General features: G+C 44.3%; 1 protein-coding gene across 1 annotated transcript in view; it reads left to right on the top strand.

The window, feature by feature from the left end:
• Positions 1 to 12247, top strand: part of ATP8B1 (ATPase phospholipid transporting 8B1) — a 958513-nt gene that overhangs the window by 422824 nt on the left and 523442 nt on the right. Inside the window, exon 17 of the mRNA XM_069627043.1 lies at positions 11511 to 11623. Within this exon, the coding sequence (XP_069483144.1) occupies positions 11511 to 11623 (113 nt within the window). The remainder of the gene's footprint in view (positions 1 to 11510; positions 11624 to 12247) is intronic.

Here is a 12247-nt window from a genome sequence, read left to right as displayed (position 1 = left end):
TAGTCTGACGCCACAGGGCTAGAAACAAAGCGGACATGAAAAGGGAAAGTAGGGGGTCGTGGGGGGAGTGTTTTGGGGCGGTGGGGGGGGGGTTTAAATTTGGCCCCTGGTCCATTCGGTGGAGAACAACTTTGCCACCGCCAAATCGTATACATCCTGAGATTCAGCACCAGGATCCTCATCTTTTATGCAAGAAAACTGGCTGAACCCACCAATCACCAGAGAAGCCTTTCGTGCAAATCTGGGGGATGACTGTCCACGGAGAGGCTTACAGTGCTCACTTTCTTCCTTGTGAAGGGGAGTCCCACTTTCCTCCCTATGTACAAAGGCCCAGTGTCTTTTTTGTAACCTGTGGAGTAAGTAACCATATAAAGGAGGACTGCCAAAGAAAGGGTGAGATCTAAAGGGGAGTGGGCATAGGGGGGGGGGGGCGCGGGGGTGGTGGTGTTCCACTCTATGCATCTGGTACTTTGTTATAAAGAGATACTCAGTGGGATCATTCTTTTCATATTCCTTGCCCAGTGGTATAGGATCTAAAATAGTTTGTTTCCCTGGGAACCTAGAGTTGCTGAAGCTTGCTTCCAGCCCTGACAATACCAAACATTCAAACATTACTTTAAGGATAGTATGCTGGTAGATGTAGACACCTGCTTATAGGGACACTGGGTCCAGTCAGACTGTAGTGGATTCCACTTTGGTAAACTCGAGCCTTCGGGCCAGAGCTCCTCTGATGCCCACTAAGCTGGATGATGGACCCTGTTACCATAGATTTAATCAAATATCATTTCATCTAATGAGATTTCACCAAATTTATTACACCGAAAATGGTAGGTGAAATGGTATATGTGTAATGCATAATAGGTGGGGTGTGGGGTGAGGGTATAAGTTAGGGTAGGGAGAGGTGTGAGCGGCTGCAGGGGCTCTTCCCCCGCATTTTTTAAAAACAAGTATGGGTGAAATATTTTTGAAGAAATCACATACATCCAATGTCCCCCTCCCCCCCTCAGCTGCGCAGTTTTGCCTGTCACTTTAGCTGTTAAAGGAGTAGTGGTAAGGGTACCCTTTAGTGTACAGAGGCAAGTTCCAGGAAAGGTTCTGTTGGGGAATGGCCTCAGCAACTTGGGTCTTGTGGGTGACCTAAGCCAAAAGGTAAGCGTAATGCTAAAGAAGGAAAACTCGAGTCAAAGAAAATATTCCCCCAAATTCGCCTACAACTGAGGTTGAGGTAGTTGGCCAAGCTCCTGAACCTCATGAGGAATAGGGGCTGCCTGAATTACTCAATCCCCCACAGCATCCAGAACTCTGGCAGGAGGGTGGGGTTCCCTCAAGGGATGTGTTTAGTAAGGGCCAACATGAGTCCCCCGCACTTGAAGGCTTAAGGAGACATGTTTGCTCCCAGTTGGGGGGGCAGGGTGGGTGCAGTCCGATGGGAAGCATAGGATCTATTGGGAAGGTGAGTTACTATATAGTCAACCTATAGTGTCCATGAAAAAGGACATACAGCGTTGGTGGTCCCCCTTCATGAACGGCCCTTCCTCCTGCAATTGGTGCATGGGGTCTTCTGTGCAAGTCATCCTGGCATCAAGAGGACTAAGAGGTTAAGCATGCATTTCTACTGGCCTAAAATGGGGGCTCGAATGGAAAGTCATTGCACGAGTTGCACTACTTCCCAATTGCCTGGCAAAAGTGGAACAAAAATCCAGGATCCACTGGTACCACTACCTGTAGTGGGAATGCCATTTGAGAGGGTAGGGATTGACGTGTGACCCCTTGACCCTCCAACATCCTCTGGCAGTAGGTTTATACTTGTGGTCATTGATCATGTCACAATATATCCCGAAGTAATCGCACTGAAGACTAACTACCAAATCAGTTGCAAGAGAATTCCTGGGCATTTTTGCTAGGGTTGACTTCTGTAAAGAAGTTTCATCTGACAGAGGCAGCAGATTTTTCTCCACTTACGTGCAGGCTGTGTGGAAGGAATGTGGGGTATCCTCCAATGTTATCTGTATACCATCCTGCGAGTTGGATTTGCATTATGTCAAATCTGCTTCACCTGTGATACCCCCAGCACTTTTTGCTGGACTTGTGGATTATTTTTCTGTGTTTCTGGGTAAGTAAGAACCTTTTTTCCTACTCGCCCCTTCTTTTACTCTGCTTATGGGAGTGATTTCTGTGTTTCTCCATACGTTATTTTTGGAGTAATGCTTTCCTCCATCTTTATAGGCATCTGCATTTTACTTTTGCAATACACAATTTCTGTGCAGTGTTGCTGGGGAGCCCCATGGGCTTCCCTTTTTATTTTATGGTTTTCTCCTTGTATGAATGCATGTTCCCAAGGCTAGGGGGATACTTTTGATTCTTTTTACCTTATTTATATTGAGATCAGCACACATCAACTTATGTGGAGTGCTGAGGGGTTATATTGTATCCCCTGTCTTGCTGCTCCTGTAACGTTTGTTAGAGACACGCATACCTGAATGGCTGCTGGCAATGGACGTGTACTACTGATTTTTGTGTAATTTGTACTTGCAGGCTGTGGTCACGGCTGTGGTAACTTGGACGGCCCGTGGGTTGACAGGACTATGGGTTGGAAGTAGATTTTCCTTTGTAATGTATCACTGAGACGAGATCTTGTCTCAGTGATACATTACATGGGAAAATAAGTTTGCGTGAAATGGTTGCAATTGTTGATGGGACGCCCCCACTGTTTATCTTTTGTGGTCACAGCTGTGGCAATGCACAGAAGGTCACCATGGACCTAAAAAGGTGACTGTTTCTTTTTTCGCCATTTCTTGGTTGTCATTTCTTGGTCATTCCTTTGCCTTGCAGGGTGGCGGAGACCCTTCTCGATCTTTGGTCTTTGGTGGGAATCATTTGACAAGACTGCCAAGGCACTAGTGTCTGCGAGGACAGGAAGCAAGGGAGGATCCTGAAACTCTGCTGGTCTGTCTTCTAGCATGCCTGCCTGGAATGTGTTCCAACCGGGAGGCCAGCCACCCTCCAAAGATTGAATGTAGCAAGAGTGTTGATTGGCTGGGTTCCTAGATGGGAGGCTGGATTCCTGGTGCAGACAGTGGACCACTGGAACCAAATCTGAAGAGGAAGAAGAGAAGATGCCCGCAGCTACTTCCACCGATCGGAGATGCCTGCTGAGGGACCGCTGCCATGCTGACCCTTCTATGCAACAGACTAGCTCCGACGAGGACTCCTTCCTTTGGGCTGGTGGGCATAATCAATCATGAGATTGTTAGGACAGTTTTTCTGAAGTCCAACTAAGGGCTTGGTAAAACCATTCAACTGAGACAGTACAAGACTACGCTCTTAGTATAAGTCTGTACCACCAGAGTATATATCGGTAGAATCGGTACAACGAAATTGTAATACACATATGGTCCAAAGAAACACTGACACACTATGTATTGTAAAAAATAAATGGTTTATTTAAATGCAAGTAGGCTTAGATAAATCTTGGGGGGAAATAAGTACCACAAATCATATAAAAACATTATAAAAACACAACACTATGCTTTAAAGTACACCAAAGCATAGACCTTATTTAGAAAACGGACAGTATTCTAGGTAAGTCAAACGTTATCATACATATTCAACATGGGCCACACCTATTCATAGGGAGTAAAACCATACTTTACTTTCAGATTACTTTACAGTAATTCAAGGGCAGTAACCTGGTCAGTTATGCAGTGAAACTCTACATGGAAATCCCATAGTACACTAACTTGAAAATATACTTTTCTGAATATTGGAACACAGATTCATGGAATAGTATATACCTCTATTACTTTTGTGATAAGTTATACTAGGTGAGTAAGACCTTTTTTGTGTAATATGCAATAACCGTTGCTTTTCAGCTTGGTGGAACAGTCTAAGATGAGCAAGAACTCTTTACATTAATTTTGGATGCCCCAGGAAGACCAAGGTCAGCTACACCTAAAGTAATTCTTATCATGAATGGCCCACAGCTATTCTAGGCAGGTAAAACCTAATGTTGTAATGCACCATTAGAGTTGCTCTTGATCTCAGTGGAACACAGAATGAGGTAAACAATAACTTTTTTAATTGTTTAAGGATGGCACACAGCTAACACAAGGCAAGTAAAACATGTATACTTTTTAAAGGAGCTATCAGCAACTTAGAGGTAAGTATAACCTAAGGCAGACTTATTCTGGACAGGCTAACGGCAAGCCAGGAGAAGCAAACCCCAATTGGTGACACTCCTACATTTATCTTAACAGAAATAGTAAAGTGGCACCAACAGCATTACTTTTGGGTGAAGGCACAACCAATTGACAGGTGAGTAACTTAACCTGACATCTACTTTGTTATACTGGTAAAACAGTTTCTAAGGAAAACAAGACTTTACATATACTTTTCAGAATGGCAGAACCTTTCAAAGGTAAGTAAAATAACGTACATATAGTTTTTGGTGCGCATTATTAAATAAAAAAACACAAGCTGTAAGGCTTGTGAAGGGCAGAGCTGGAATCCACTGTACAAAAAAAAAACAGTTACTGCAAGTCTTCAGTGAGAACAAGCAAGCTACAGACCAAAGAGGTAAATACCCCTTAGTCAAGACCGTACCTTCGGTTTGAAGAAGAGGATCCAGCTGGCTTCTGTTCTGATTGCAGTCTTGCAGATCCTGAGTTCCTGGGCCTCAGTCGTGGGGACAAGAGGGAGGACGTCTGGAGGACTCCTGCACTGCGGTTTGAAGGTCGTCTGCAGCTACGGGCTCTGAAGGCTGGACAAGCACTGGTGAAACTTTGGTATAACCAGAAAACTTCACTTGTTCGTTTTTCCCCAGGCCAAGAAATACTGATCATGAATCCTATAAGGCCTAGCATCACCAATGGGCTGGTCGTTACTGCACTGTTGAAAGACTGGGTGAGAAACTGTTTAGTGGACCTTGGAAGACCTGGCCAGGATCCCAAGTGTTACATGTAAATAGACTGTACGCTTTTATCCTTTGGATTGAAACGGGAACCCTGCTTCTGGTTTCAGAGAGAAGGAATCCAGCTATGCCTGGCCTATTCCTAGGCAGCCATTCAGATGGCTCCATTGAGGTAGTCAAATTATCCCCTTAACTTACTACAATAGTAGAAAACGTTGCTTAGGCAGCTTCCCCCTTCATTTCCCTAACTCCAGGCTTAAAGCCTTGGTGTAAGCACAACATTGACACTGGAAATTGTGTTCCTACCAAATGTAGCAGTTATAGAATGTCAGATAAAGTGTAAGGTCTCATACTTGGGTCAACAGGATGTTGGATCTTGGGGTGATGGTCTTCTAGTAGTCCTTGATCCAGCCCAGTGTTTTTGGTACCAAAAACAAGATCTAGGATTCTATGTGAACGTCCACCTATCAGGATTCAGAGCCCAGTATGAAACTGAGATGGCCCTATTGGATCTTAAATCCAATATTGCAGGGATTGAAGAGCAAGGCCACCCGGCCATTCTGATGCTGTTGACCTCTCTGCGTCTTTTTATCTTATTGCTCACGATCTGCTGCATGAGAGGCTTAAAACTGTTGCCAACTGCTCAAAGGGGGCATGTCCCTGGATCAAATCTTTTTTGGCTCCAAGAACATCTAGAGTGGCAGAGAACGCCAAAGCACTACCAATTCTGTCAACAGGCGGAATTCCCCCGGGCTCCCGTTTGTCCCCAATCTTCTTCAATATCTACACCAGGCCCGTTCTTGACCTTCAGGACAGACTGTCAATTATGCGAATTACGCAGATGACATCGAGGTACTTTTTAAACTCAATTGGGATACACTTGCAAGACTCTAAAATCCTGAATGAATTCTACTGGGAGATTCCATCACGGTTGGCTCAGAACTCCCTTGCATTGAAGAGTGAAAAAACAGAGCTTCTCATTATCTCCTCCAGCCACAACATAAAATAATCTGATGACCTCTATGCTCATTTCTTCATCTCTGGAATTCTAATTCCTGTCAGTAAATCTGTAAAAACATTGGGTGTTTTCCTAGATCACAAGTTCTCTATGAAGCAACACGTCTCACAAGTCCGCTCCTCTTGTGACCATGTGATTAAACGTATCCATCATACTCGCCCCTATCTCTCCATCGAAAATAGATCACTGCTGGAAACTACACTAGTCCATTCCCGTCTCGACTATTGCAACAGCTTGCTTGCCGGTACCTCTGAGACCAATCTGCAGCGTTTGCAGACTTCCCAAAATGGTGCAATCCGGCCCATTCATGGCCTTACCAAACGTGAACACATCTCCTAATTCAGGAAAGCTCTTAATTGGCTCCCTGTGAAACAAAGAATTGGGCATACAACCCTATCCCTGACCTACAAGTGCCAACACAGAGCAGCCCCCCCAATATCTTCTGGACAGAATATCCATATCCACCAAACAATCGGTTCAGTCATTACAGTCCAACGAAAATCCCTCACTGCACCAACCACGCTACCGATTGGAGAAATTTGGTGGTAGAAGCTTTGAAATTGACACATCCAGGGAATGGAACTCGCTCCCAATGAATATTAGAGCATCTTTCTCTCTGACGATCTTCAGGAAATCCCGAAGACCAACTAAGAGGACCCTCCGTTCCTCTTAGTTGGTTTCTCTTCTCTCTCTTCTGCGCTCTGAGACTAACGGGTGTGTAGCACATAACAAGAATTAAAAAAGATAAATAACTACAGAGCTCTAAATACTGTCACTAAGAGAAATGTTCTTCTCTTACCCCACAATGATGAGTTGGTGAACAAGCTTAGTGCTGCCAAGTACCTTAGCACCTTTCATCGCGCTGCAATGTATTGGAAAATATCCCTGACAGAAAATGCCAAGGAAAAGACTACATTCTTTACATCTTAGCAGCTCAGCGTAAAGTCCTTTGGAAAACGGGTGTATTATTGAGACCAGAGACTAGTCAACCATGTCCTGAATGGGTTAGAGGAATTCTGCATGGCATAATCTGGTTGGATAGCAGTCTTCAGCAAAACTTGGGAAGAATATGAGACACCAAGATTGTGTTGCAGTCCTGCTTGACCATAAAGGCTACCAAGTGCCGTATTGTTTACGTTTCAGTGGCCTGTCTTGGGCGTGTGGTTGGTGGGGGCATGATTCAGCCTCTACCCACTAAAGTACAAGCTGTACAAGACTGAGAAACTCCCACAACCGAACCCAGGTGAGTGCTTTACTAGGCCTCAATGGGTCCTACAGGAATTCTATGGAACCCTAGCTGCTACCCTGACTGCCCTCACTATTCCAAAGATACCTGAGAATTTCTTGTTCTGCTGAGTGTGGGAATAGGTGAAGTCCTTTCACAGTTAGATGAGTTGGGGAACATCCTATATCTTTTATTAGTCGCAAGCTTAAGGTCAAAAAGCTCAGGTGGGTGACTGAAGGAGTGATGCTTTATTGTGTGGGCCCTTAGGCAGCAGAGACCCTATCTCTTTGGGGCGCCCTTAACTGTGCAGACAGACCACATACCCTTAAAGTCACTAAGGAACATGATCGGGTGAATCCTAAATTGCTCAGGTGGCCGATAAGCCTCACGACTTTGACTTCGCCATTGAGCATAGGCCAGGTATTCAACATAGCAAAACTGATGGGCTGTTCAGAAGGTATGACCGACTGGAACGGGACCCATCCAGGGGCAGATTAGATCCCTCTCCCTACCAACCCCCTACAGACACTGTCGCCAGTCTAGGCGGGGAAGGGGTTGGTAAGTGTTGGGAAAGATTTCTTTTTGCAATTGTTTTCTCCATAGTTTTTTATGGAACACCATTTCTTGGGTTCTGGTGAAGTGGAGCCACACTGAAGTAACTCCACTCTTGGAGAAAAAGGACTCCCGTTCCTGCAAGGACCTCCTTGTCCAGAAAACATGCGCCTATATGGGAGTCAGAAAAACTGTTAACCCTGTTTTGGATTTACTGAAAAGTGACATTTCTTTAATCTCTTTGGCTTTAGATAATGCTGGATTGCGCCTGAATGACAAATAAAAGAATGCCACACCCCTTTTGTTTATGTTGACGTACATAAAGACGAGGAACCTTGAATGGAGGAGAGTGAATCCTACGCAGAGACAAGCCTCTAATGGAGAGACGTCCTTGAGGGCAGAGTCACGCTAGACTGCATAGCAAGTGGAGGGGTGGAGATACTGAGAAAGAGATGGTAAAGGGACTGTCTCGCCTGATGACATGACCACACAAAAGCTGTGAAGGCCCTGGGGCCCGTTAACTGACGCTGAGACAAGACTGCAGCAGAGAGACATATCTCCAGCTTCAGCATGTGAAGTGCATTTGCTGCCAAGCAGTAGAAGGGAAGTAAACACTCCTGAAGAGAATGCCATTGAGAGCGGTGAACAGTGATATTCGAGGCTGTGAAAGCCACAAGGGTGCTATTAGAGCATAGAAAACCCAAACTGGCAAACATCCCACTGTTGGGGAGGATTCTCAACATGTGCTAATTTCTCTCTACCTTAGAGACCCCCAGCTCTTTTGGTGAACTTTGGGACTCAGTACTTTTTAATTCTGTTTGTTTCCTGCGTTTATTTTCTTTGGTTATGGAGTTTTAAACAACTCCATAGGCCTCATCTTTGTGTCACACAGCACCCGTAGTGCAGTGGCACAGGGAAGCCTTTCAGGCTGTCCCAAGGTTTAAATACCTTGTCTGGGATAAACTACTGTTTCCCAGAGAATGTAAGGTTAATTTGACTTTACTAATCTTTTTTTCATTCCTAGACCCAGCACACACCATCTTTCTGTAGAGTGCTGAAGGGGTTACCTAGTATCCCATGTGTCTAGAAACTCATGTAGCAGTCAAATGCTACCCTTTCCTATTGAAATGGCTGGTGGCAGTGGTTTTACAACGAACTACCATGATTTTTCCCGACCGCGAACACCGGTAGCTAAAAATCGCGGGAGCCTTGTTTTTCAAGATGGCGCCTGAAGCCCCTTTGTTTAAACGGGTCCTGGTCTTCTTTTTTCGCCATTTCTTTTTGGAAAGGTCCTTCTAGAGTTTCTCTGCGCGCCAAACTAGGTTTGGTCCCTTTGTTTCCATGCCATTGACAGGCTTCAGGACTGAAGACCGCCTCTGGCGCCTGAGTGTCTGGGGTGGCCAGGAAGTGAGGGAGGTGTCCGAAACTCCCTGTGCTTAGTCTCCTAGGAGACCCAAATGCACTCTGGCATGATTGGCTGGCTGACTGTCTGGCAAGGACAGCCACCCTGCTGGGTGAGTGGCAGCTAGGCTGGAAAGACTGGAAGAAAACTGTTTAAAAGGCGAGTCTCTTGGACTGGACAGCAGAGTCGACCACTGGAATGAAAGAACCGAAGACGAGCTGGAAGAGGACGGCTGCTGCAACTCCTGGACCGTTGGTTTGCCCGTTGAAGCCCTGCTGCAGGTCCGTATCGCCAAGTTCATCTTGACAGAGAAGCCCTTCAAGGACGGCTACTTCCTTTGAGTTGGTAGGACCAATTAACTCGTAAGCCACCTGGATACCATTCTCTGAGCTGGTTAGGATTGACCAGGGGTAAGGACACCAGCTTGTGTGCTTGATGACAGCTACTGAAACTGAAGTTCTTCCATTTTGCCAGCTTGTTTGACCTGTCCCCGTGCAGTGCAGGAGTCCCCTGACGTCCTCCCTCTTGTCCCCACGACTGAGGCTCAGGAACATTGAGATCTGCAGCAGGAACCAACGTCTTCAGCTGCATCTTTTCTTCATATTTAGGTACTGTGCCAACCCGATTGAGAGAACTTGCCACTCGCAGTGAAAGTTCATGAAACTTTCCCAACTTGCAGGCCTAATGGGCTTCCTATCCAAGACACTAGCCTTTGGCATAGGCCTATTGAACTGAATCGATTTCTTTAGTGAACTGAAACTATTTGTACTGCCTAAGAAAGTATTTGTGATCTATTTTATTAACTTGTGCCTTTTTACTCCCATTTAAAGTAACTGAAGTGCCGTTTTGCTCCTATTTCAGGGGAGACCTATTTGCTCAAACATATTGGTTTGTAACTGAAGTATATTTGCAAATGATATTAAGTTGCCTCCTTCTAGTGAATGTTTTCTAAATGATTGTGTAATACATTAATAAGTGTTTTACCAAGAAACCTTGAGTGGAAGTGTCTACTTGAACCAGTGAGATTGTAAGACCTCTGTGTAACTTCTTTTACTGCTCACATTCCCTCTTGAGATAAGCTCATCTTGCTACCAAAAACTGTGTAGTACAGACTTATACCAAAGGTTGGTTTTGTTTGCGTTACACATCCTACCTGGCCTGTGTTAAACAGGTGGTATATGAGGGAAACTGACACAAAGGAAGTAGTCACATCACACCTCATTCACTCTTCACATAGGGCCTCTTCTGCTATAGTAGCTAGCGTGGATTCTACTGCAATAGTTCAGTGATGGGTCGCCTTTTTTCAAGGAATAACAGTTCTAATTAAATTAATTTGGTATTATAGAACATGTACTTTGTTTTAACTGACCAATATCGAGATATTACGATCAGTGTTTGACTCTCCTAGCATGTTGTAGATTCGTCTATAAAAAAACTGATCAAGAAAGGCTAGAGAATCCGGCTGTGGCAACCTTAAAGTGAAGTATAGCACTAAATCCTTTAGACCACTCCCCTGCCATAGGTGGACCTGTGTTAGACATATGTACTTCACACCCGGACTTCTGCTACTGGGGCTCTATCTTCAGACATGCTACATACACCAGGATTGAGTAGACAAACCAAGGGTCTGCCAATCTACTCTAGTCTGGGACAAAGACTTCAATGAAAGAATCTCTGGAAGAGCCGTTTGGGCAACATGATTAGGAGGAACCTCCTTGGCTAATTGAAGACCCAACTTACCTACCTTCTATTCAAGCTTGCAAAGTGTCTTGTTAAGGCAGTTTGGGAATATTATCGTGGCACAGCAGTGATTCACCTTTCCTACTGGTGTGACTGCAATTTGGCTAAAGCTGGTCACTCATTAGAATCGGAAATCGCAGTTATTCAGCAAGTCACAAGAAATATCAATAGATGGGTTCCACTTGAAGGTCTTTCCAGAGGTCTCTCAGCCTGTGTAGGTTCCATCTAGCCGCCTGAATAACACGGCCAGTTCAAGCCAACCTTCCATTGGATAGTTGGGCACTTTGCAGTGGTTGCGAGGCAACGTGTTTAGCATGATAATAAAAGCTTCCGAATGAATAGAGGACATTGTCACATTGATGAGACTTGGTCAGATTCTTTACCTCAACTAACTGTGGTCCCCTAGATGTTCTGTGATCCAATCCACTGTGTTGTCCATTTGGCAGGCAAATGAGTTAACAAGCACTTTCATTTCTAATGGCCAATTGGGTAGCAATAAATGGCTTATGCGGACATGTGCAATTTCTGACTAGTGTTATGCCTGTGAAATGCTCTCAAACATGCGTTTCCAAGTGGAGCTAATATAAGTCACACTATATGGGAGAGCGTTCATTAGAGTGTAACTGGAAGTGTGACAATTTCTTTTGCAATTTCTTTTTTGTAGTAACTGAACCTGAAGGTAACATCCGACTGTACTGCAAAGGTGCCGATACTGTCATTTATGAAAGATTGAGCATTAAAAATCCATTGAAAGATGAAACACAGGAAGCATTAAATGTAAGTTTGATTTTTCTTTTCTGTACTACAATGAAAAGATGTAAAAAAAAGAAAAAATGTGCAGCATTGTGAGAGCCCTGATAAAAATGTTGAACGGACATCATTCCACAGGCAGACATCATGACTGGTATGGGAACCACATTCATTTGATGGATGTTGATATGGGATTCGAAGAACACTTAAATTTTTTGCTGTCTTGGGAGAATCACCTAGTTTAACAGACCACTATAATGATAGACAAGTAGGGTTGGGGTTTCCTTTTTACTTTTGTTAATTATGTGGTGGCAGATTTCTTTTCCTTTTTGTTTTATTCTTTCCTGCTTTAATAGTTGATCAATCTAGAAACGTTCAACTTTGTAGTGCTCAGGAAACAGGGCCAAAATGCTTTACATTTGAATACAGTAAGATCAGCAATAGAACTGTGCAGTGTGGTAAAGTAAGTGAAGAACATGAACAAGTAGGCATTAGACCAATTTGTGACTTGTATACAATATAAAGGAGTTAAAACACAATACACAGCCATACAAATGTAAACATCTCCACAAAGACCTTCCCTTGGTAGAAGAGATTGGGTCCTAATGCCCTTAAAGTCAGGGCACGTCTTTAAAATAGACTGAACAAGTG

The sequence above is a fragment of the Ambystoma mexicanum genome, chromosome 6p, assembly GCF_040938575.1.
Source record: "Ambystoma mexicanum isolate Mex_15411 chromosome 6p, UKY_AmexF1_1, whole genome shotgun sequence".
NCBI lineage: Eukaryota > Metazoa > Chordata > Amphibia > Caudata > Ambystomatidae > Ambystoma > Ambystoma mexicanum.
Note: the sequence above shows the minus strand (reverse complement) of the source record. Positions and strands in the feature narration are given on the sequence as shown.